Raw genomic sequence first — 24,959 nt, 5'->3', positions numbered from 1 at the left:
GGGCAGGCTCGGCTCGGCTGGCGGCTTCGGGCGGCCTCGGCTCGGCTCGGGCGGCCCTGCTCGCGCGGCGCGCTTCGGGCTCCGTCCCGGCCTTCGGGCGGCCCCGGCCGACGCCTTCGGGCCGGCTCGGTGGAGTCCGGATGGAGGACTCGGACTCGGCCGCCAAGCAGCTGGGCCTGGCCGAGGCGGCGGCGGTGGCGGCCGCGGCCGCTGTGGCGGCGGCGGCCGCGGCCGCAGCAGGAGGCGAGGCGGAGGAGCCGGTGCTCAGCAGGGACGAGGATTCGGAGGAGGACGGGGACTCGGAGGCAGAGCGCGAGACGCGGCGGGTGACGGCCGTGGCGGTGATGGCCGCCGAGCCCGGGCACATGGACATGGGCGCCGAGGCCCTCCCGGGCCCCGACGAGGCCGCCGCGGCCGCAGCCTTCGCAGGCAAGTGCCGCCCGCCCGCGGTTCCCGCGCACCTGCCCCGCGCACCTGCGCCCCCGCGCGCACCTGCCCCTCACACACCTGCTGGGCGTGCACCTGCCCCGCACACACCTGCTGGGATTGCCGGCGCCCCGCCTGCCTCTGCTCCCCCGACCACGTGCCTCCTGCATGCCTCACACCTACCTCGTGCGCCTTGACATTGCTGCGCGCCGGCCCGTGCCGCTGGCCCTGCCCGCGCACCGCGCACTCTGCCCGGAAACTGCCTCCCACACCTCTTTACCGTGTGCCAGCATCACTCTCCCCTGTGAAGCATTCTGTGCTCCTTCCAGAACCTTCCTCACACCTGCCTCTCGCCCTGCCTGTCCTCTCTGTCTCTCCCTGGCGCTGGTGACCCTGGGGGCTGGGGGTTAGGGGAGTGGGGATCCGAGTGGCTCCTGCCCCAGGGAAGCCTGGGGGTGCCTGTGTCTGGTCACCTGGAATCCTAAGGGCCAGCTCAGGGCTGACCTGAGAGCTGGGGAACAAGACAGTGCTTACCCAGCTTGGGAGGCCCTGTGACCTTTGGGCGCATCATCCTGGGACTCCTCAGATTGCCGTCCCGGTGTGTCGCCGTCTCTCTCCCAGTCCGCCAACCCAGAGATGGCAGAGACTTCCCCAGGTGTTGGACCCCGCCTAACTGGGAGCTCCCCAGTGGCCCTGGAGGCGTTGGGGACTCAGAGTTGTGTGTGGGAACCCTGGCAGAGCGCCATCGTGTGGCCCGCACACATTGTCAGGCGCTTTCCCCTAGGAAGCCTCCTGGCTTCGGGGACTGGACAGCAGCCGCCTCAGTCCTGGTGGTCCTGGTCATTCCAGGTGTTCATCTGGCCCTCAGGTGCAGGCCACGTCCTGCCTGCCCCCGAGCCGTTGCTCTGGGTGTGGTCTGCTCGGGGTCCTCCCGAACGAGGGGAGAAGGCTTTGTGGCTATGAGAGTCTTTGGGTCTTGTCACTAAACTGGTTTACTATTGGGACTTGGGACCATGAAGTTTTTTTCTTTTTTTTGTGTGGTTTTTGCATGTACTTTTTGTGGATGCAGAGTAGAAATGTGATACCGTTCATCACAGACTCAGAGAAATGAGTTGTTTTTCCTGCAGAACTTTACCGCGTTTTTGCATACGTGAAAGCATTACTGCTTTTCTAAGTGCCTGAGGTCACGTCATTTCCAGGTGGAAATAACCCAGCGGGATGTGAGGCCACCTCCTCTGGGCAGACAGCTGCTTGGCCGAGTCCGGTGTGTTCAGGCGGGGATCCCCTCGGCCCTCCTGCGGCGTGGTCTAGGGCAGGATGCAGACGGGGGACAGGTGTTTCAGTGCGGTTTGGGGGGCGCTGGCTTGATGGGAGATGCAGGACTCTTCCAGCCCGTGTTTGTGGGCGTTTCCCACATGCCAGAGGCTGCCCCAGGAGCGTGGAGGGACCCAGCCCCCGAGCGGGAAGGAGAGCCTCTGCAGTGGGCAGGGGCCAGGAGAGGGGGTGGTGGAGGAGGAGGACAATGAAGGGACCTGAGCCTGCCCTGTGCTGACCTGGAGAGGGGGGCCGGGAAGAGGGGGAACTGTGTGTCGGTGACGTGGCAGGTGTCTGGTCACAGGATGACCACAGCAGGCGTGGAGCCTTGGTGTGTGGTTTTCTCCTAAAAGGGAGCAAGCAGCCCAGGGGTGGCTCGGTGGGAGCGTGGCAGGGGCGGTTTTCTCTGTGAATGAAAGGCTCCGCCCCGATGCTGGAAGAGCCTCTCCTCACGCTCTTCCTGAGACGCGGTCACCTAGGCTGCGGTCTAGAAGTTGTGGGTGAGCACTTAGTGTCGAGAGTCCCTTGGTTGGAAACGCAGATACCCGATGGAGAGACGCTGTTTTGGGGTCCAGGTGGGAGGCCCCCGGCTCTGATGATGTGCTGAGTCAGGCCCCTGTGTTGCAGAGGTGACCACGGTGACCGTGGCCAACGTGGGTGCCTCCGCAGACAACGTCTTCACCACGTCCGTGGCGAATGCTGCCTCTCTCTCGGGACACGTTCTGGTAAGCGGCCCTGCGAGCACTTTCCCCCGGACCCCGGAGCACGTCTTCCCCGAGGCTGGCTCTCCCAGAGGTCTGCTCTGGGTTCCCTGGCTGCCTGGAGGCATGTGGCTGTGCCCTGCCCTCAGGCTGTGCTCGGGTCTCCCGGTCCTTAGTTACGGTTTCTTTCTAGCCTTGGTCACACACCTGGGGCGCTGCATCCGTGGATGCAAAGTCACTGTCGTTGGCGACAAGCAGCCGACTCACGCTCGGAGTTCAGGAGCAGACCCCAGAGTTCAGAACCTGCTTCGTTTCTTAGGGATTCAGAATGCACACGAGCCAATAGGTGATAATTTCACACCCCCAACTGGTCTCTCCTTCCAGCAGCAGATTGTGGCTTTTCTAGAAGAGCCTGGAGCCAGAGGGTCAGGGAGCTAGGGAGGACCGTCCTGGGTGTGGTGGTCGCAGCAGGCTCTGAGGACAGGAGGACCTGTGGACTCTGTGTGATCCTGCTGGAACCCGAAAGGGAGCCAGCCCTCCAGTATCTCTGTACCTCGTTGGTCTCGATGAGGAAAACGTTTCTGTGATTCGTAGCTGAACACGGAACGTTCCCTCTTACAGCAGAGGGTTGTCCGTCTTCCGTGATTCTGACACGAGCCATGTGGACGTGCTTAAGCAAGACAGTGACCCTGCAGGTGTATGAGCCCAGGCCCCGGGTGTGCGCAGGTGTGTGTGCTCGGCGGGAGCTGCTGCTCACTTTCCTGGTGGGATTTCCTGATGTACCGGAAGGCCTTTTTTTTTTTTTTTAAAGATTTTGATTTTGTTTATCTGTTTGACAGAGATCACAAGTAGGCAGGGGGTGGGGGGAAGCAGGCTCCCCGTGGAGCAGAGAGCCCGATGTGGGGCTCGATCCCAGGACCCTGAGGTCATGACCTGAGCTGAAGGCAGAGCCCCCCAGGCGCCCCAAGGGAAGGTCTTTTTAACTTGCCTTCGTGGGTTCTGTTCTCACCGGAAGCATCCGAGAAGCCCGGGTGCTGGGTTTGAACCAGTCGCTTGGAGTGAGTGGCTCCCACCCCGGGGCTGTCGGGGCAAAGCCTTGAGAGTCCGTTTGCCGGAGCCCTGTGAGGCGGGCACCTAGGGACAGCAGGGACAGGAGGGGGCACCTGGCTCGCCTGGGGAGCAGGGCAGCTTGAAGGATGAGGCCAGGCTGACCCAGAGGAGGCAGGTGCTGTGATTGTAGCCCCGTCCACCGTGGCCAGGTGTGTAAGTGGTGCGCTGGGGGGTCCTGGTGTACAGTGGCCGTCGGCAGAGCTGAGCGTGGGCATGGCTGGGAGAAGGGAGACCCGTGCCAGACCCCGGGTGTGATTGTGTGCTTGGTCTCTCGGGACCCTCCCTAGAGACCTGGGAACGTGCAGAGGCCGCTCAGGTAGACGGGAGGGCACTTGCTGTTTCCAGGGTGTCTTTATGGGACATGCTCATTCTTTCCCTTCGGCAGGTGGTGGTGAGTGTTTGCACAGGGCCTCCCCAACAGAGCATGGCCCTTCTTGTGCTTGGCCCTGTGTTTAGGGTCTTAGGGGCACCTCAAGTCCAGTGGGGTGCCCTTGTTGTGGTGGTTCGCAAGGACCAGGGGCCAGGCCCTGTAGCTGTTGTCTGAGACGACTCAGGGATGTTCTGTCCCCAGTCTGGCAGGACAGCGCTGCAGATCGGGGACAGCCTGAACACCGAGAAGGCCACGCTGATCGTCGTGCACACAGACGGGAGCATCGTGGAGACGGCCGGGCTGAAGGGGCCCGCTGCTCCGCTCACCCCAGGTGCTGCCCGTCCCCACTCCAGGCCCCCGGGGCAGAACGCATCTGAGCGCGCGCCAAGTTCCCTCTGGGATTGGCTTAGTTAGTCTTTTTTTTTAAATTTTTTTATTTTTATTTATTTGACAGAAATCACAACTAGGCAGAGAGGCAGGCAGAGAGAGAGGAAGAAGCAGGCTCCCTGCGGAGCAGAGAGCCCGATGTGGGGCTCGATCCCAGGACCCTGAGATCATGACCTGAGCCAAAGGCAGAGGCTTTAACCCACTGAGCCACCCAGGCGCCCCTGGCTTAGTTAGTCTTGTAAACTTGGAACAGAAATGCCTTTGAGTAGAGGACATGGGCTTTTCCAGGCTGACAAGGAGCTGCCCCGGGTGGAAGGGGGCCATGCTGCCGTGTCCGGGTGGGAGCGGGTGAACCCGCCGTTAGAGCCCAGGAGGTGCTCGTGCCTTTCCAGGTAGGCTGGGTGCGCCCCGCGTCTCTTACTTTCCAAATGCCTCCTTTGCCCAAGGCCCTCAGTGCCCTCCAAGTCCTGCAGCTCCCGGCCAGGAAAGAGGGGTCACCAAGTACAACTGGGACCCGTCGGTGTATGACAGCGAGCTGCCCGTGCGGTGCCGGAACATCAGTGGCACGTTGTTCAAGAGTCGGCTGGGCTCAGGTGAGGGGCGTGCGGCCTGGGCTGCGGCACACGCTTACCCCCCGCAGTCCCTGCCCAGCGCGGGCCCAGCAGGGCCGGCCAGGCTCTCGGCCCTGGGCTCTAGAGCTGAGGCCGTGACAGGTCTGGGGCGTGGTGGGGGCACATGGAGAGGACGTGGTGATCCGCGGACGAGGGAAAGCCAGGGGACAGGCAGGACTGGAATGAGCTCCCTAAGTTCCCGGGTCGGGATGGGGACCCGCAGGCGATGGGGACTCTCCCCCATTCTGGGAGCGGGGCGGATGCCATGAGCTCCTCCTGAGACCATGGGGGGCTTGTGGTGTGCGCGGGCGGTGCGCAGAGAGAGCAGGCGCCGTCTGCAGGTGCGGGTTCGTGGTGGGGGCGTCCGCGGAGGGCGGGATCACGCAGGCCTGGGGCGGGGGGGAGGTGAGCAGGAGGACCGGGCTGCTGTCGGCCGGCCGGGGTGCTGCGGGTGGCCAGTGCCTTCACTCCGCCGGCCCCGCTGTCGTTTCAGGAGGCCGGGGCCGCTGCATTAAGCAGGGGGAGAACTGGTATAGCCCCACCGAGTTCGAGGCCATGGCGGGCAGGGCCAGCAGTAAGGACTGGAAGAGGAGCATCCGCTACGCCGGCCGCCCGCTGCAGTGCCTCATTCAGGTGCCGTGTCCACGCCGAGGGCCAGGGCGCGGGGCAGCGCCTCCCGGGGCTGGGGGGGGGGCTTCCCTGGGCCGCCGCGCCCCGTGGGGGCCGCAGAATGCAGGCATGTGGTCGGGCTGTGGGTCCTCTGCCCCCGGGACGTGTGGCGCTGGGCCAGGCCCCCAGGCTCGTTTTGCGGGGGCTTCACGCAGGGCGGCGACGATTCGGGCAGGAGCATGACTTGCCGTGGGCGGTCCGGTGGAGGCTCAGGCCCTCTTTGGAAGCCCAGCTTCCTTCTGCCTCCGTGTACTCATCACGTGAGGGGAGGCCGCTGACTGCTTTGGTCAGCTTGCTGCGGAGCGCTTTGGGTGTTGGTCAAGAAGTGATGCCCCCGGCCGCCTGGGAGGCTCAGTCCGTTGGGCAGCCGCCTTCGGCTCAGGTCCTGATCCCAGGATCAGGTTCTGCGTCGGGCTCCCTGCTCAGCGGACAGCCTCCTTCTCCCTCTGCCCCTCCCCTTGCTTGTACTCTCTCTCCCGTCTCTGACAAACAAATGGATAAAATCTTAAAAAAAAAAAAAGAAGGAAAGAATGCCCGTAGAATCTTTTCACTTTCTGGAGGGGACACAGTGGATCCTGCCCCTGGTAATGGCCTCGTATAGACGTGTGGGGGAGAGAAGTTTGTGGGCGTGACAGGACTTTAACCCACGAGTGTCAGACCCGCGGCAGAGCCGGCTGCCCCTCTCTGGCGGTGGTTTGCGCGGAAGGCCGACTTTCTCACACACCGCGGGGCTCTCTGAATTTCAGGACGGGATCCTGAACCCTCATGCTGCGTCTTGCACCTGCGCCGCGTGCTGTGACGACATGACCTTGGTGAGTCGCCGGGAAGTGACCAGGCACCAGGCTCGCTCAGCGGCTCTGTCTGCTCACCGGCACTTCCGATCCTCAGCTCCCTGCTTGCGTGCCTGTCCTGTCCAGGTCTCGGGCCGTGTGTCCTTGGGTCCCTCGCGCCCCGCAGCCTAGCTAGGGGTTGTTGGCCGTGTCTCACCCAAATTCTGCTTCTCAGATGTTGCTCTGATGCCTCGGGTGGTGCACGAGGCTGGCCCCGCACGGTGGTCAAAGCACATGGAAGGGGACTTGTCCAAACGGTAGAAAGCGCCTATGACGTCACCATCTTACCCCCAAACCAGACGCACGCTTTCCTTCTGTGGTTATGAGACGTGTACGTGCGCTGCTTTATGTTCTACGTGTTTCAACGTCACGTCTTAAAACTACTGTTGAAGTTATTTTAAAGGAGCTTTTTTATCCTTTTTTTTATTTTAAATATTTTTTTATCCTGAATCCTTGTTTCGAAAAGGGTAGCTGTTTTTCATTGATTTTAGCGGATGTTGCTGTATGGCTCTCTAAAGCGTGGTACTGACTCGTATGACTGTCCCAGTGTTCAGTCTTCCTTAGTGTTGAAGTCTACTTTAAAATATTTTCAGATTTTAAAAGCTGCTTCATGAGATTTCCTGACTTTATTTTGATTACTCATCTCCTTAATTATTAGAAGATATGAAAGAACACTTAATTGAAGAGACGTCACCCCCTTGGGTGGAAAACTAAGTATTGTCCTGTATTGACTAGATGTGATTCTGGTGGAATCAACAATGGGATACTTTTGTGAAAATTAAATGAATTTGCAGTTCGCCTGGAGAAGTGGTGAGATTCCGGGGAACCTTGTAGGGAGAAAGGGCGGTGGGAGGAAATACCTTCCGTTGGGGAGTTCAGACCACTTGGTAGAACTGTTTGCGGTTACTCTGCGATGTTGAAACGGCGTGAACCCAAGAGAACGTGTACCGAGTCCGTGTATGGAAAACCTAGAAAATGCCGTCGAGAGGACCCGGGGGGCAGCCGGGACAGGCGTACCAGGCCCGTGGGTGGAGGACAGCGCGGAAAGCGCCGGCTCCCCTCGGTGCTGTAGGTTCCGGCGGTTCCCGCCACCATCCCTGCGGGGCCCTGGCGCTTCAGACGAGCTGACTTGGAAACGTGTCTGGAAAGGCACAGGACACAGGACGGCCGACGCAGTTTTGAGAAGACGACTGACGCGGGAGGAGCCCCAGCACAGGCTGGGTCAGCCCTGTCCCACAGCTGCCGTCACGAAGACGTACCACCTCGGCGACGCCAGAGGCTCGGTGCGCCCCCGTGTGTGCAGCTGGCCCAGCCAGACGCCGTGTGCTGGGGACACGCCTTGGCCTCACCCCTGCGCTTCATGTGCAAGTGACTCCAAAATGCAGCTCGATCCAGATTTATCCGAAACAGATCTGACGTGTGTGGAAGAAAACGGGAGAGCCTTAGGCCTGGGGTTTCTCGGATGGGAAACCGAGGGCACGATCGTAAACTAAAACTTGGTGACTGGGACTCGTAAATGCTAACGCTCCGGCGTCCCCTTCAGGGACAGTAGTGTGACGAGCCCCGCACACCCCCTGCCTGCTTCCCTGCAGTGCCGTGTGCAGGGAGCCTCACTCCCTCTCCCCTCTGCACCGCGACCAGGACCGGAAGGACAGCAGCACTTCACGGGCCCAGGCCGGGCTCTGAGTTGCAGAAACTAAACTCTGGGCAACCATGCCCGGGAGATCGGGGTTCCCTTCCCGCACCCAGCCTCTCCCAGAGGGCAGAGGCTCCCCCCAGGAGCGGCCAGGCAGGAACACCGTGCCCCAGTGTCCCCCAGCTCGCTCCTGGCGTGGGGGTCATGCCACGGGAAGCAGGCCGAGACCAGAGACTGCCCCTGCCCAGAGCCCTGCTGCTAAAGCAGGGCCGTCGCCCTGACAGATGTGCGACCCTTCCTGCCCCGCCTCCGGAGCAGGGCCGTGTGGACATGAGCCCCGAGGAGGAGGCAGGCAGAGCCCTAACCAGAGGACCAGGGAAAACGGCAGAAGAGTCCTGGGATGAGAACAGGCCCCAAAGATGGTCTTGAAAACTCCCCATGAAGGAGCCCTCACACACTTGGGATCCGGCGGTGGAGCAGTTTATGCTCTGGGCGTTGTGGGAGCCGGGGTGTGGCCCCCCCGCAGTGTGACTCCACCGTGAGACTCTGCAGGTGGGACTCCCCCACCATGGGACTCCCCTGTGTGACTCCCCTGTCGTGACCTCTGGGTGGGACTCCACCGTGGACTCCGCCGGGGCATAGCCTGATCCCCAAGCCCGTGGGCAGCAGCAGGACGCCCCGCAGAGAGGGGCTCGGTCTCAGTGTCGCTAGAGTGCACCCCTAAAACGTCCAGTCTTCGAGAAAAAGCTGTAAGACACACAAACGGAGAGTGCGAGCCGCGCAGAAGAAAAGGTGCGGCAGACGCGGCGGGGATGTCCTGGGACAGAGGCCCCTGGTACCGTCGGTGTTCTCAGAACCAGGGACGCATCTGGAGAATCCACGGCCCGTGTCTCAGTCGCCTCGGCGGCCACCGCAGAGCACCACAGACTGGCCGGGGGGCCTCACCCCTGCACTGGTTTCTTACAGGCGAGGCCCCCAGGGCACGCACACCCCGATCCCCGTGGCCACACTTACTGCAGAAACAGCGGCTGGGGGTCCGGCCTTCACGTGTGCCCCGTGCGGAGCGGGAGCGGGGGGGGCGGGGGAGCGAGACGGGAATCACGAAAAAGCTGCAGTGGAGATTCTAGAATTGAAAGCCAGAAGGCCTGGGTGAAAGATTGAGTGGTGGGGTCGGCGGCAGAGGGCCTGCGTCCGCTCCTAAAGGTCTCACACCCCTGGGCACTGCCCGTCCAGGAAGAAGGTGTGGCCCTGGGGGTCTGCAGTCGGCGGCGGATCTGGTCCGTGTTGGTCACCGTCGCTTCTGTGGTTGCTGGTGTGTTGTCTCCCCTGTACTTGGCGACCACAGGGCCTCCCCCCCCCCCCCCGCTGGAATCCTCTCTGGTTTTGGGCAGGGGCTCTCCTGTCTCCTTCACTTGGTCGGCCTTTGCTTAGTCTCCTTGCACTATCCTAACCCTAAAAACCCTGTGTGTGGGTGAGACTTCCTGTTTTGTTCAAACGGTGTGAGTCACGTATTCTTTTAGAAAGTATCTTTTCTGTCCCGGTAAGGAATCTGGGGTCTAAAGAGAGGTTTGTCCTTGGCTGTGATGAGTCTCGCCCTGCCTCCGGGGCAGGGGGGAGCCGAGCCGGGGGTGGCTGCGTCAGCAGTGGGGCTGGGGGCGGCACTGTCCTCCCCCTCACTGCCCCTCTCCCTGCAGAGCGGCCCAGTCAGGCTCTTCGTCCCCTACAAAAGGCGCAAGAAGGAGAACGAGCTGCCCGCGACCCCTGTGAAGAAGGAGCCCCCCAAAAACATCGCGCTGCTCCCCGCCGCAGCTGCCGCCGCCTGTGAGTGGGAGCGGGCGGGGCCGCGCCTCCTCCGACCTCCGACCCCTGGGGCTGGCCTTGGTCAGCGCAGGGTCCCCCTCAGGGGCCTCCCGGGTCTCCACAGACTCCTCTGTGTCCGCACACGTATTTCCTCATGAGGCAGCCCAGCGCGGCTGCTCCCCGGCGGGGTGGTCCGCGTGAGCGCCTTCCCAGCGACGGCTCTTGGGTTTCGGCGTCCGCGGCCCGTGAATGGCCAGGAGGACAGGGAAAGTTCGCGGTTGCGGCCCACGCTGGGCGGCAGGGGCCAAGGGCGTGGGCAGGGCTGTCCTGGGGGGCCGCGCGTCAGGCCGGTGCTGGGCAGAGTCGGGAGGAGTTGGGCCACGGGGAGCGGCCCTTGGGGGGCTACGCTTTGTGCTTTGCTCCCGCCGAGGCCCTTCCTGCCTCTGTGGCCAGTTGGGATGCGAGCGGGGTGTTGGCCCCGGTCCCCTCCCCGGCTCCCAGGGTCCCTGGTCTCTTCCGGCCTTTGCAGAGGCGCCTGGGGCCCGCCCCGTGGGTGAACCGGGTGCTGAAACGTATTTGTGCTTTCCCAGTCACCGTGACCCCCTCAGGACAGATCACTACCTCCGGCGCGCTGACCTTTGACCGGGCGTCCACCGTGGAGGCGACGGCCGTCATCTCCGAGAGCCCGGCCCAGGGCGACGTCTTCGCGGGAGCCACGGGTGAGTTGTCCTCAGTACCTGCCCTGCGGGGACACGTCACCCCTGCTGACCTGGGGCATGGTGGGGGCAGCCCAGAGCCGAGGCCTGGGATGGGAGGGCGCAGGCCAGGCCTGCGGGACGCGGGTCCTCCGGCGTCATAGGAAGTGCTCCCGTCTGCCCTCCGCTGCTGTCGGCCGCATCGCGAGCCCCTGGGAGCGCTGGGAGGGCTGCGGGGGACGGCGGCTGGAAGCCGGAGAGACACCGAGGGGGTTCGGCGTGGCCCGGGTACCCCGCTTCCAGCGTCTCCGCCGCCCCGACTCTCCCGGGCGCCGGAGCAGCCGCAGTCAGGTCAGCAGGCTGGCGGGTCCCGTCTGTCCCCACAGTGCAAGAGGCCGGGGTGCAGCCCTCCTGCAGGGTCGGCCACCCAGAGCCCCACTACCCAGGCTACCAGGACAGCTGTCAGATCGCACCGTTTCCGGAAGCTGCGTTGCCGACATCTCATCCCAAAATAGGTGGGTCTGGGAGCCCCCGAGTTGCTCATGAAGGCGCACCCCGGAGGCGAAGCGGGTTTTGTCTGGGTTTTTCCGGCTGAGGCGCTATAGCGGGGGCTGGCGACGTCCCGGCCCCGGCCGTGTCTGTGGCTGCGCGTCTGGTCGGGCTCAGCCCACGTGGCGGCTCACGGCCCGCGGGGGGCCCGAGCCATTGCGGGGACCTGCCAAGGGAGGCGGTGCTCTCGCGCCACCTGGCCTGTGAGGGGCGCGCTCCGTGTCGCCGAAACGTGGAAGGAGCCATGTTGGCGTCGCTCCGCGTTGAAACCGAATAACGACATCGTGTCCACGTGCCCTTGGGCTTCGATGTCTCAGCTCCCTGCGCACTTGGCTCCCATGGCCGCGTCCGTCCGGGCGCTTTGGTTCCGGGGAGCGTCGTGACCCCAGCGGGAGGGGCGCCTGTTCCGTCTCGGCCTTTACAGACCGCGCAGCAGCGTGGAAGCCCCTCGGAGCTGCCTTCTCCGTCGCCAGCGCTTGCTTCCTCACCCCCTCCCCGCTCACACCTCCCGGGTGGGGCCCAGCAGGGGCTTTTGTCCTGGAGGGCGGGTGCTCGCCGCCCAGGGGGTGTCCCTGCCCACAGGCCCTCACGAGCGTGTGGAGGATCCAGTTCCCGTCCAAACCACAGGTTCCTCCCAGTTTCCCCTTTTCCGTCTTCCTAACGTCGTCCTCCCTCCGTGAGGAGCCTGACGCCCGCACCCGCTGATCGGGACCCGTGTGTGATCACAGACGTCAGGGAGGACTCGACCTGAGCAGAGGCGGAGCCGGGCTGCCCTGGTTCTTCCCTCTCGTGTGTTCACGCAGAGCGACTGGAGGCCCTGCCTCGGGCTGTCCTTGTCCCCACGCCCCCGGATGCTCCGTGGCCACCTGCACGGGGCACACTCTGGCATCGTCTCTGTCCTTCGCGAGCATCTGTCTTCCGGCCTTGTACGCACAGGGCTGGGCCTCCGTGGGCGCTTGTGCGTGGTGCCGTGCGGGACCTTTACGTGAGGCGCTGTCACTGTAGGACTGTCTCCCCGACTTCTAGAGCATTCTGTGTGTTTATGCCTGGGGTCAGTTGCCCCACACTTTCCAACATTTTCCCACTTTCCCACACTTTCCAGCACTTTCCCCACATTTCCAACATGAGAAATCGTAATGGAGGAAGTGTACTGATTTCCTGTTTTATTTTGCTCTCCAACTGTTCCAGTGTTGACCTCTCTGCCGGCCTTGGCGGTCCCACCCTCCACCCCCACCAAAGCTGTGTCTCCCACGGTGGTCAACGGGCTGGAAATGTCGGAGCAGCGGAGCTGGCTGTACCTGGAAGAGATGGTCAACTCCCTGCTCAGTACGGCGCAGCAGCTGAAGGCGCTGTTCGAGCAGGCCAAGCAGGCCAGCTCCTACCGAGAAGCGGCCGTGGCCCAGGCCCGAGTCCAGGCAGAGACAGAGCGGAAAGAGGTAACGTTGGGCTGAGCAGAAGGCCCGGTCTGTGGCTGACTGCCCTGCGCCTTCCGCCGGCTCGGGGCCCTCTGTGCGCTGTCTGCGTTGGCTTACGTTCCCCACCTTTCTGGAAGAGCGGGACCAGAGAATCGTTCACAAACGAAGCTTTTCTCAGAGGACGCTGACCGCTCTCACTGCTCGGGTGTTTCTGTTCTTGTAAATGGGATTTCCAAAGGGAGAGACGCCCTGCACTGGCCCATGGGTACTTGGTTTTGGACCCTCACCTGTCACAGACAGGCGTCGTGTGCACTTCCAGACCGTCGGCACATGGCGAACACGTGTCTTGGCTCTGTGCGGTTTGCAGAGGCCTCCTCTGGGCTATCTTGGAGGCAGCTGGTGGGCAGGCATGTGGCTTTCCCATTTCTACCCCCTTTCCCGTCCTAGCCCCTCGCCTCCACCTCAGTGCCCTGTGGAGACTGCCTCCTTGGCCCCTTGGGCACCGTTGTGGGCGTTTCCCTTATAGCTTCCATCATGTTCTTCAGAAGTAAGATCCCAAGCGTGGCTCAGGGCTCATGGGGCCTTGGGACAGAGCGCTTTCTCACAGCAGCCAGTCGCTGCAGCACAGAGAAGGCTCAGCCCCTTTGGCTTTTCTCGCACGGCCTTTCCGTTGCAGGGGGCCCGTCTTCCCTCCACCGCGGACACGAGGACGCAGGCGCCGCAGGGGCGGTCTGTGTGCAGTGACAGAGCGGAGGCTGGGAGCCCGCCAGCCAAGTGGTGCTGGTGGTGCTTTCTTGAAGGATTTCATCTGTCTGTCTGTCTGTCTGTCACACGCACAAGCAGGGGCAGGGACAGTGCAGAGGGGGAAGCAGGCCCCCCGCTGAGCAGAGAGCCCGATGTGGGGCTCGATCCCAGGACCCTGGGATCATGACCTGAGCCGAAGGCAGACACGTAACTAGCTAAGCCACCAGGCGCCCCTGGGTTCTTAATTTTTTTTATTTCTTTTCAGTGTCCCAGAATTCATTGTTTATGCTCCACACCGTGCTCCATGCAGTACCTGCCCTCCTAATCCCCAGCAGCAGGCCCTCCTGACCCTCCGCCCCTCTCCCCTCCAAAACCCTATTAGTTCCTCAGAGTCCACAGTCTCTCATGGTTCATCTCCCCCTCCGGTTTCCCCCAACTCTCTTCTCCTCTCCATCTTGGCATCTTAATTTTTTAAGTGATTTCTTAATATAGGGTTTTTTCCCAGGGAAGAAAAATGTTGCTCCCTTGAAGAAGCAGATAAATTTAAAATATTTTCTTGAAAAACTGTAATTTTAAAGTAATGTGTAATCCATGATGAATTCTATAAAAAAAGAGAAAAGCGGAAAAAAAGAATCTGAATCTCTTTACCTAAAGATCAATGACTGGTAGGTTCTCAAATGTTCGAGAAGTTTCTAGATTTTTCCTGGTGTTGGTCTCAGACCGAACCCCGTTTCAGTGAGAGGCTCTGTGGTGCTGCTTGGCCGCTTCCCGAGACGCTCTCCCGTGGTCAGCGGTCTGGTCGGCGGCTGTGGGTGCTCACGGCCCCGCGGGCCCCGCGCCTCTGCCCTGGCACTGGTTGGCGTACGGTGTGGCCGTGGCGCGGGCGCCGTGCCCCCTTCCCTCCCGAAGCCTGGCGGAGTGCTGATGTCATACAGGCAGTGAGGCTCAGGCCGCCCAGTGGGTGGGAGGCAGTGTCTCCCTGTGCTGTGCCTCCCCTCGGGGACATGATGACACCCAGCCACTGGACCACCGCTGTCTGCGCCGGGGCCGTCTCTCTGCAGGCCCTGTGCTCATCTTAAAATCGGTATTTATGTTTGCTTAGAAAAAGTACCCTCGGGCTCCTGGGTGGTTTGGTCAGTTAGGCATCTGACTCGATCTCAGCTCAGGTCTCGGTCTCAGGGTTGTGAGTTCAAGCCCCGCGAAGTCCATGTGATTGTAAGAGGTAAAAGTGACGTTGGGTCCCCTGGGACAGCTGCTCGTACCTCCAGGCGCCGAATGGGTGTTGCTGGGATCTTCCCCCAGAGGTAAAAGGGATCTGGGGGATCATTTTAAAGGTTGGAGAAAGGGGCGCCTGGGGGCTCAGTAGGCTGAGTGCGTCTGGCTGCGGTCATGATCTCGGGGTCCTGGGATCGAGCCCCACATCGGGCTCCCTGCTCCGCGGGCGGTGCGCTTCCCCTGCCTGCCCTGCCCGCTCTCACTCTCGCTGTCTCTGTCATTGTCTGTCTCTCAAATACATAAGATCTTTAAAGAAGTAGAGATTAAAAAAAAAAGTTAAGGGTGAGGAACGGATCTGAGCTGTGAAGGAAAGCCTCCTCCCCAGTGTCCTGTGGCCCAGGCCGCACACGGGGCAGCTGCCAGCTCCCGGCTGCTCCTGCCGTCTGTCCAGCGGCGTCCTTCTGGGAAGGAGAGGCACATCCCTGCCCAGCTGCCCGGGCAGCGTCTAGGGACTGAAAAGGAGCAGTGTGTGCGCTTTGCTAATTGAGGCTATACACAGGAGCATAGACGGGAAAACAGACATTCGTGTTCCTACTCAGAACGGCCACTGAGCTGCGGGCCCCCTGCGCCGGGGGGACCTGGTCGGCCTATGCCTCGTGGCGGGCGCAGCCTGGTATCGTGCTGCGGAGACTAGCGTCTGGGGATACTCTGTGCGCTCCTCCAGCCGGGGGCACCGGGATCCCCTCCCTGTGAACGCAGCTCCTGTCAGACGGGTCCGGGTGGCACCGGCCACACAGGAATCTCAGCCTCTAGCTGGCGAGGAAAGGAGCGGGGGAGGGGGTTCTGGTTTGAGATCTTTCCGCCCTCGTTCACGTGGGCTCTTCGGTCACAGATTGAATTTGCAGCTGACCCCTTGGTCAGAATTCTCCAGTGACGAGCGGGACGGACTCGAAGGCACACGGAGACACAGTGGGGTGGTGTTCGTCGTGCTGGGGCTGTGGCCACATCCAGGGGCGGAGCTCAGTACTGGGACCGCCGGCGTGTCCCCTCTCCCATGCAAGAGCACACGCATTCTCCGTTCACACTCAGGGTCCAAAAGCCGAACTCCTGTTAGGAAAATTCTGTGGCACAGGGGCCAGTCTCTTGCCCGTGGCTGGATTGGTAAAGCCACCCCCCCCCAAGGTGGGGCTTTGGATTTTATTGGTAATTTTATGTATTTTTAAGCAAGAAACAGACACGAGATGCTTTTATCCTCAAAAATCCCGCGGGTGGGAGGACACAGCGTTTCTGTGAAAGGGCCCCGGGTCTTCCCCGCTGAGCACATCCATCCCCGTCGGTGTCCTGTGCGGTGGAATCAGCTGGACCTGTGACAGGCGTGTCTGTCTCTTCTCTCGAGTCCTGGACAGGACGTGTCGTTCTTAAATGATTTTGTGGAGAGCCGGGCGCCTGAGAGGGGCACCAGGTGGGGAGACTGCGCAGCCTCGGCACATGGAACCCTGCTCCGTGGGTGGCCTGGTGATGCCCTGTGCGCTTGCAGACTCCATTATGCACACGGGGGACGGGGACGACAGGTCTGACCTCTGCGGCCCTGTGGTGGCCACGCCCGCGTGCTGCGGTCTTGTGAAGTAAGGGACCTCACGGCTGCACGCCCCGCGGACAGCCCGCCGTCAGGGTGTCAGGGTGTCAGGGACCTTCTGGGGCCTGGAGGGGTTCGGGAGGGCAGGAAGGCCCCCACGTGAGCTGGTGTGAAGGGGGAGGCCCAGAGGAGGCGTCCCCGCCACGAGAAGCAGCCACAGCGTGGGGACAGAGGCCAGTGAGACGGCAGGGGAGCCCGGTGGGCCCGTGGGCCGCGCAGGCTGTTCGTGCAGACACCGCCAAGTGTCTTCTTGCGGCAGGACTGGCGGCGACAGGAGTGTTGGACGTGTGCCAGTGTGAAAGCAGAACTCTCTGGAGCGCCGCCCACGGAGAACACACGCTTTCGTGCCGTCACGGGGTGTCCTTTGGTGTGACTGCGGTGTGGGGGCACGTTCGGGGTTGGAAAAGCCAACACTGCCGGCTGCTCGACGGGAAAGACTGCGGTGCAGCCTGTCCCGAAGCATGTCCCCAGGAGTATCGGGGGTGAGGGTCGGGACACAAGCAGTGAGGGCTGTAGGGGTCAGGAAGACACCGAGAACCCTGCCTCGGGGGCTCCCTGAGCAAGAACGTGGCTGTCGCTGCCGAGGGCGGCAGGCCCCGGACCGCCCGCCGGACTTTCGTCCGCGACTGCAAAGGAGAAAAGCAGACTCGGCCCGGGTGAGACGATTCCCACGTTCGCAGTTTTCTCCGTGGCTGGTTTGCGTGTCTGTGATCAGCTCCACAGCGATTGGATGGGCAGAAGAGCAGACCCTTCCCTGTCAGGGTCATGGGGTCCAGCAGAAGCTGGCCCGCGACTTCGGGGTCCTGGGCCCCGACTGGGGCCAGCCGTGGTGCTCCTGGCTGATGGCCCTGCCGTGCCCCCGCCTCATGCTGCTCGTCCGTAGTTCGAAGAGCCACACTTGGCGCGGCACAGAAGTGCCAGTGGACGGGGGCGCGCGGGCACCTGGGGCCCGGACAGTCCCCTGGGCCAGGGTCGCATCGGGGTACCCGCCGGCTTGTGGGTTCGGGCCCTTGAGGGCCTCTTCCAGGCTGCGGACCTCACGTGCTCGTCGTGGGCTCCCCTCAGGGCACGGGCGCTCCTGCTGTCGTCGGGGCACCCCTCCCTCACGGCCTGCCCTCAGGCCTGGTCTCACCCGGGAGGACCCAAGACCGCAAGGCTCGGCTTGGGTGCTGGGGGGGCAGGTCACAGGCAGCGGACGCTCAGGGGTTCCTCCTCCCGCCCGGCGGGGCACGGCAGGGCGTCGGTGGAGTTCTTGTGCGCTAGAGACTCGTTTTCTGTCCATTTGTTCACATCGGGATGGCTCGTGGCTGGGCGCCTTCCGTCCGGTTGTGCCTGCACCCGCTCCTTCCTCTGCTCACGCGCTTGCCCCTCTGCCTGCTGGGCGCTCTCACTTGGCTCCTGGCCCCTCTGGTGACCCCCCAGACCTAGCTTGGCCTCCCCTTCCCCAGGCCTGGAATCAGCCTCTCGTCCAGGAGCCCTGGTTCCCTCCCTGGAGGATGGTCTGGGGAGCCGAGTTGCGGGGGCCGGTGTGCTCGTCGCCACTGGGGCGTCGTAGCTTCTGGGCCCCTTGGTGGACAGACGGAGCCGCGTGTGCTCACAACCCGCGTGTACAGACCGCTGTCGGTGTTTCTGTACGTGTCCGTCCGTCCCTGTACCTGCAGCTGAGGCGGCGGACTGGTGCGAACCGCAGTGTGGTTTCTGTTAACAAATACTTCACCCCGGTCGTGGGGCGGGCGGAGATGCGGAGCGCTCCCCTGCGCTGGAGGCGTCAGTCCCGGCCGGCTATTGATTGTGATGCTTTGATTCCGTTCGGAGTCTCTGCTTCCCGTAGACACCACTGGGCGCTTGGAGCGCGAACCCGGGAGGTCCGGGAGAGCACGTGCTCCCTGCAGAGACAGACGCGGGAGGACTCGGAGCCCGCCTGCTCCTGCGTGAAGCCTCCCCGGGCACGGGGGTGAGGCTCCCCCGGGCGTGCGCTCCCAGCGAGCCTCTACCTGGGAGGGCCTCACGCCCAGCCGCACCTCCGCTTCCACTCAGGGCCACGAGCTCTGGGAAGCCCTTGCCCTTCCTGGAGAAATTTCCGTACGTGCCTCTAGACAGTCTTTTCTTCTTCCCTTTGCATGTTTTCCCGTAAAGCAGAGGCAGGGGGCAAACCGAGTGAACCGCGTGGGTTTCTGCTATGGCTCCTGCCTCCGGGAGCGAGCCGCGCCCCGGGTGGTTTCATGCGTGGAAGAGGAAGAGCGTTAGACGTGGAAAACAGGGTAGCTTGTGAGGAAGGAAGCTGACGTTCAGAACGGAGCCCTGTGGCAGGCCGCCTGCGGCCACTCACCACACAGAGCCGGCCCCCAGGCCCCCGCAGGCGCGTCTGCCTTCCGTGGGCGCTGCCCACAGCCTGACCCACCGCCCCGCGCGCACAGGCCCTCGCTTGCGGTCCGCGTCGCTGGGACACTCTCGTGTTCTCTGGCCTCTGCAGACCCGGTGTCCCGGCCTGTGCCTGGCACCTGTCTCCATGCCGGGGCAGGTCACTTACCTGCGTGAAGTCCTCACTTAGTTCCAAGGCAAAGCTCCGGTCACGGGATTCGGGGAGAGCGCACGCAGCGTGTGTCTCCACGGACATGGAGACTGGCCGAGCTGGTGGGGCGGCCCAGGCTGGGCAGTGGACAGCTGCTGGGGACGGGGTGCAGGGTGGGGGCCCAGCGCGCTCCCGGCCACTCAGGCGCAGCCCGGGGGTCCACGGGCACGGGCAGCGTCGGCCACGACTGAGGGCCGTCGGCAGTCGGCAGCGAAGGACGTTGCTCCCGGGCTGGCTTCCTCTGCTCACTTGGTGCCGACGCACTTCCCCGGGCTCCAGGAAAGGCAGCACGTTGCCGTGTCCGTGTCTGTCGTGGGTAGAGAGAAGGAGCTGGCTGTGGGCGTGATGGGGACGTGCGTCTGGGCACCAGTTGGGGTGAGGACACGTGTCAGAGCGCGGACGGGCGGGAGGCGACCAGTGACCCTGACCGGCCTGTGTCCTTCTTGCAGCAGTCCTGTGTCAACTGCGGCCGGGAGGCCCTGAGCGAGTGCACCGGCTGCCACAAAGTGAACTACTGCTCGACCTTCTGCCAGCGCAAGGTGCGTGCCCACCGCCCCTTCCAGGAGGCCCGGCCCCCGCCCGCCCTGGCTGCTGTTTGCCCAGGGTCTGTGGGCCCCACGAAAGCCCCGAAGAGCCGCCCGTGGCGAGTACCGTGGGGGTTCCCAGACCTGAGGCTCCACAGTCCACGCTTCCTGGCCCTGGGCCCTGGAGTGTGGGTCCCAGCAGGTGGCCCTGCCCGCGTCTCTACTTGCGGGGCGCAGGGGCATTTCTGGTCGTGGCTGCGGGAGCACGTGTTCGCAGCTCCTCCTGCGGACTCGGGAAGGAGCCGAGCCGCACGGCGACCACGGTGTCGTTCCCTCTCGGTGTCAACATGACTTGGCAGAGCCGAGGAGGCGTCGTGTTGTGCGGACGAGCGGCGGCAAATGGAGCCGTTAGCGTCGCCTTCTGCTGCCTTCAGGAGGTGGACGTGTGTGGGCCGGCACCGCTGTCCCCCGCCAGGGCGCTTGCCGCTCGGTGGCTCTTCGAAGCTCTCCGTGGCCCAGTGAGTCTGTGGCCCGGGTGGCGGTGCTGGGCCGGAGGGGGCGTGGGCGCCGGGTGTGTGGGAGCCTGAGGCCCTCACGAGGCAGAGGCCTTGGCCCCGGGGGGAGGGCCGGGTTCGCCCATCCCATCCCGCCGGGCCAGGGAGACCTGCCCGAGGCCCCCACGGTGCACCAGGACGTTTTGCTGCCAAGGGCTTGGTGGCCTGTAGCTGCGTCTGTGGGGGCGGGACCTGCCTCCCGTCTGTCCGTCCGTCTGCATTTCCCTGACGTGGTTGTCAGCAGGCCGTGCACTGAGACGGAGGCAGGGTTCACCGGGCACCGTAGGGTGGGAGCCTGTGCCCAGGACTGAGCAGGAGACCTGGCCAGTGGGTCAGGGAGGGCGCGGGGCCCTGGGCTGGTCTCCACCATCTACCCTGAGCGGGGGCCTGTGGGGGAGGGTCTGTGGCTTTATTTCTTGGTGGGATTCTTTCAGACCAGATCTTGTCTGGAGGTAAACTAGGGTCCGGGGCCTCTGTCTGCGAATGGGGAGGCGGTTCCGAGGGGCGGCTTGTTGACAGATTCCCTGCTCCACGGGCCGCCTTCGCTGTGCCCCGTGACGTGTTGTGTGGACGAAAACATGCTTTTATTTCTGCAAGTTGATAGAAAATGTAAAACTGTATGTCTCATGCTGGACCCAAAATGAACTCTGGATGGGGTATGAGGGCTCGGGAACCCGAGCCCCTCGTAGTCGGCTGGAGATGCCGACCTCAGGTCCCACCAGAAGGGCCGCCACGGGTTCTCTGTGCCCCGAGAACGGGTGATGGGGGTTGGTGCGGCCCGGCGGCCCCGGGCGGGACCCTTGTGGATTTCAGCTCTCAGACGGCGTCCTTCCGGCGTCCCATGCCCGCGTGCGGGGTGCACCTTCGTGGACAGGTGACGGCCACACCGCAGAACTCGCCCCTTTTCAGGTGTAATCGAGGGATTTCTCAAAATGCACACCGCACCGGTGCGGACAGAGTGCCCCTCCAGAACCGTCCGCCACCCTGGGAAGACCCCGCGGCCCCCACGGTTCTAGTCTGTGCGTAGAGGTGCGTTCTGTGCGCAGCTCAGTGCCCACAGTCCTGGGCTGCATGGTCTCGGCCTCTGGCTTCTCGGCTCCATGTGGTTGCCTGGCCCGTCCGCTGTGAGGTACGCACGCCTCTGCTCCCGAGCCAGGGGCACGCGTCGTCGCCAGTTCCTGCCCCTGTGGTGTGCCTTCTCGGGTGGCACGTGACCGCACGTCCAGCTGGACACAGTGGTGCGGGGTTGCTGGGTCCTCTGTAAGTTTGAGTTTAGCTTTGCTGACAAGTTCCCAACTGCTTTCCCATACTGAGTGCCGTGCGGCAGACTGTGGCCGTCTGGGCTGGGTCCGGCGGTGCCCCAGGGCGCGTTAATCTGCAACAAGCCCCTCAGTAACTGGGGTCGCTGAGGACCCTCCCCCGTTACTGGGCAGCCATGCGTCCTCTCCCACGTTGGGTGTTGGTGCGTCTTTCTGGGGGAGACATCTGTGCGCGGAGGGCTCTGCGGACACCCTGGACGCGGTCCTTCCTCGGACTCCTGGACACATGCTTCCTCCCGGCCTGCGACTTGTCGGCTCACTTTCTCACTGGTGTCGCTTGCAGGGCAAAGGTCTTTAGCGGAGATCGCGCTTGGGCATTGGGTCTCAGAACTTTTGCCAGTTTCCTGTTTTCTCTTAAAACACATATGATTCCCGCCGTCCCATTTGCTGCCGTGACGCATGTTGAGTTCACTGTCGTGTAGGGCGTCAGATTCTGCGGACCTGACGCCAGCCTGGGAGGGCTCACACGGTGTGTGGGTTTACGGAGTTTATTTTAGGTGATTCCAAGTTGGACTTCCATTTTTTGGATATAACGATTTTATTTTATTTTATTAAAAATTTTCCTTATTGGGGTGCCTGGGTGGTTCAGTGGGTTAAAGCCTCTGCCTTCGGCCAGGTCATGATCCCAGGGTCCTGGGATCGAGCCCTGCATCGGGCTCTCTGCTCCGCGGGAGCCTGCTTCCCCCCAACCCCTGCCTGCCTCCCCCCCACCCCTGCCTGCCTCTCTGTTTCCTTGTGATCTGTCTGTCAAATAAATAAATAAATAAAGTCTTAAAAAAAAAGATTTTCCTTATTTATTTGACAGAGAGAGAGAGACAACGAGAGAGAGAGCACGAGCAGGGGGAGCGGCAGGCAGAGGGAGAAGCAGGCTTCCTGCCGTGCAAGGACCCCCCCCCCCCCGCAACAGGACCCTGGGATCATGACCTGAGCCAAAGGGAGACGCTTAATGACTGAGCCACCCAGGCGCCCTGATATAATGCTTTTAAACGTTACTATTTTATTGTAGAAACAGGGCGCACTTGCTGTAGGAAATTTGGAGAACGTGGGACAGCACCAAGATGGCAGTTCTGCCGTCCTAGGAACCCCCTGTCAGGTGCGGGGGCGCGTTTCCCTGAGTGTGTTTAGAGTCATTCGTGTCCTGTCCCTTTCGAATCAGACGCTAACCTCGTCTAGGGTTACGTCTGCCTTGACGAACGCGCTCGCTGGCCTGGCCGCCAAGCCTCCTGCAAGCCCATCCGGGCCGAGAGGCGGCTGCACACGGCCTGCGCACGGCTCCCGCCTTGCCCGAGCTCAGCTCGCTTTCTGCCCGCCGCAGGCTGGTCGCGGCCCCAATCTTCCCGCGGGCCAGCGCCACCAAACCGTTCTGTGGACTCGTGGCTCCAGCTTTCCTCTCTTCGGGTTGCAAATAAAACTGTGGGCAACGGCATCAGGTAGGAAAGTTTCCTCGTACACACGAGCATTTCTTCTGCGCGTCTCTCTGGAAGGCAGGAGGGGCCGAGTGCAGACGTGCTCCTGGGTCTCGGTGTGTGTCAGGCTCGCCCAGGAGTCTGGGGCAGCAGGCAGGCAGCAGGCAGCAGTGAGCCGGCAGCAGGGCTGGGCCGAGGCAGAGGCTGCATGTCGGGGCGGCCCCGGCCCCAGGCCCTGCCCCCACGGCGCGGCGAGGCGGCCGCTCGTGGTGACGGGGGGGTCTGCTCTCCTTTCAGGACTGGAAGGACCACCAGCACCTGTGCGGTCAGTCGGCAGCCGTCACTGTCCAGGCGGACGAAGTCCACGTCACTGACAGCGTGATGGAGAAAGTCACCGTGTGAGGCTCCCCGGGTTGCCCCCGCCTTGGTGCCATGGCGCTGCCGGGGCTTGGGGACCTCAGGGGACGTTGAGGAGAAGGTGAAAACACTTGCTGGTCAAGTTGTTAACAGACTCTAAGTGACCTGTGCCCTCAGAAACGAGCTCCCGCCACCCAGAAGTCCTGAGGGAGGTCGGGGCGGCGGCTGGTGGACGCAGGCCCCGGGCCCTTGGCGCCTTCTCTCGGTGCTGTTTTTATCCCGGATCGCGAGCTCCTGGTCTTACCCACAGGTGTGACGTGTGTGGTCACACATGTGTACATAACTTGTGTCTGTCAATAAAGGTGACCTCCCTGCCCCCCCGGGACGGTGACTCCAGCTTCCCAGGTGCCCCGGAGGTGTGTGGGCCCCAGTTTCGTCTCTCCCGACTGCGCGGGGCAGCGGTGAGGCCAGGCCGCGGCGTTCACCCCACAGAGGCCCGAGCGCCGGGCGGGTGCTGCCCCAGGCCCGGGGCCCCTCCTGTCCCGTCTCTCCGGCGACGCGGCCCCGGTTCCTTCCTCTCTGCTCCAGCGCGAGGCTCCACCCCGAGAGCCCTGACCGCTCAGAGGGGAGGCCAGCCTTGCTTCCCGCCGCCTGCTCTGAGGGGCAGAGGGCAGAGGGGTCCCAGGGTCCAGCGCCTGGGGTGTCAGGCTCGGCTGCCCTGGAAACAGGACCTGCCTCCCCCCGCTGACCAGGAGTGGTGCCTGAGGAACTGTCACCTGCGTTCTGGAAGCTTCTGTGGGTTTCCAGAAATGCCCTTGTGGCCCTGGAACCCGTGGCCTGCCGTCCCCATTTTCGCTGCACTCCCGAGGCTCAGAGGCTTCCCTGCGCCAGCGGAGACTGCGTCGGCTGTGCCCTGGCGAGCCCGCCGGCCGCCGGGGCTAAGACCCGCCTGTGGGGACGTCCCGCGGTTTCTGGGAGCCGTGTGTGCTCAGGCCTGCGAGGGCGTGGAAGACCATCCCCAGCCCTGCACCCCCCCGCCCCGATTCTTACTTCCGGAAAGTTCTTCCACGTCCGTAGCGCCCTGCAGACTTGGCTTTTGGGACGCGGGCTCCAACTCCGGAGCGGGCTGAGGGGCGGCCACAGCGGTGACGGGCAGGGGCGTGAGCGTGGGAGTCACAGAAGCCGCCGCTTCCCCCTGAGCTGCGTCCCTGGGGCAGGGCGGGCCTGGCCCTGGCCTTCGGACAGACGCGCAGTGGCTCTCAGGGAGCCCACCAGGAGCCCCGCTCTCTGGAAACCCGCTCTGCCTCTGCTCCTTGAGCAAGTACCTGAGCCCCTGTAGTTCATCTTCCTGCCTCTGCCACCAGCTCTCGGGGAGATGGAGGCCAAGAAGTCGGGGCCTGTGCCCAGGGCTGAGGAACTGCCAGTGGGATGCGACCCTGGCCCCATCGTGTGCCCCAGACCGTCTCCCCCAGGGCACCTTCATCGCACCCGTGGAGCGGTTTTTCCGCCGCTGCAGAGAGAACCCGGCAGGAAGGGAGCAGTTCTCCGCCCTGGGCCGTGGGCCTGCGTCCCTGGGGTGGGGGGAGCACGTCAGCCCCAGTGGAAGGGGCTGCGCCTTCAGAAGCAGCCTCCACCCAAAAATGCTCACAAAGGAAGCACCGAGTCCTCGCAAGGAAAGCTCCGCCCGCCCCCCCCCCCCCCCCCCCCCCCCCCCCCCCGCCTCAGTCGGTTAAGCGGCCAACTCCTGGTCTCACGATCAACAGTTCAAGCCCCGTACTGGGCCCCGCACTGAGCATGGAGCCTCCGTAAAGTAAGAAGAAAAAGCCCTCAGGACCACATATTTTGGGGGCAGTTTTTTCAAAGTGTCTCCTTTCCCATCACGAAGTGTTCCTGTGTAGCCGGACCTGGGGGGTGCGCCGGAGCCGGGAGGAACGGACTTCGTTAGGGTCCTCTAGAGCTCGGGTCAAGGCTTCCGACAGCATCCCCTGCTGGCGAGGCCTCAGGGACAGGCGAGGGGCCAGCAGTCGGCACAGGCCAGGCCACTCGGGATGCTGTGGGTCTTCTGAGCCGAAGCTCCAGGGAGCTGCAGGCTGGGGTGACCACGGGCGGCGGGAGGGTG

General features: G+C 63.3%; 1 protein-coding gene across 2 annotated transcripts; it reads left to right on the top strand.

Moving 5' to 3' along the window:
- Position 1: 1 nt before the first annotated feature.
- On the top strand, positions 2 to 23,225 carry DEAF1 (DEAF1 transcription factor). 2 transcript variants are annotated; one of them, XM_046015139.1, is made up of 13 exons: positions 2 to 429; positions 2,368 to 2,465; positions 4,123 to 4,252; positions 4,755 to 4,901; positions 5,413 to 5,552; positions 6,335 to 6,400; positions 9,749 to 9,875; positions 10,445 to 10,573; positions 10,936 to 11,064; positions 12,287 to 12,534; positions 19,130 to 19,219; positions 22,393 to 22,507; positions 22,781 to 23,225. In XM_046015139.1, exons 1-13 carry the CDS (start codon positions 141 to 143, stop codon positions 22,855 to 22,857), a joined length of 1,785 nt encoding a protein of 594 aa, XP_045871095.1. In that variant the 5' UTR covers positions 2 to 140; the 3' UTR covers positions 22,858 to 23,225. The 2 variants fall into 2 exon arrangements, with proteins under 2 accessions (XP_045871095.1, XP_045871097.1); XM_046015141.1 differs by lacking the exon at positions 22,393 to 22,507.
- Positions 23,226 to 24,959: the final 1,734 nt, after the last annotated feature.

Source organism: Meles meles, chromosome 8 (genome assembly GCF_922984935.1).
Source record: "Meles meles chromosome 8, mMelMel3.1 paternal haplotype, whole genome shotgun sequence".
Taxonomy (NCBI): domain Eukaryota; kingdom Metazoa; phylum Chordata; class Mammalia; order Carnivora; family Mustelidae; genus Meles; species Meles meles.
The sequence above is the reverse complement of the archived record's forward strand: the minus strand, read 5'-3'. Positions and strand labels throughout refer to the sequence as shown.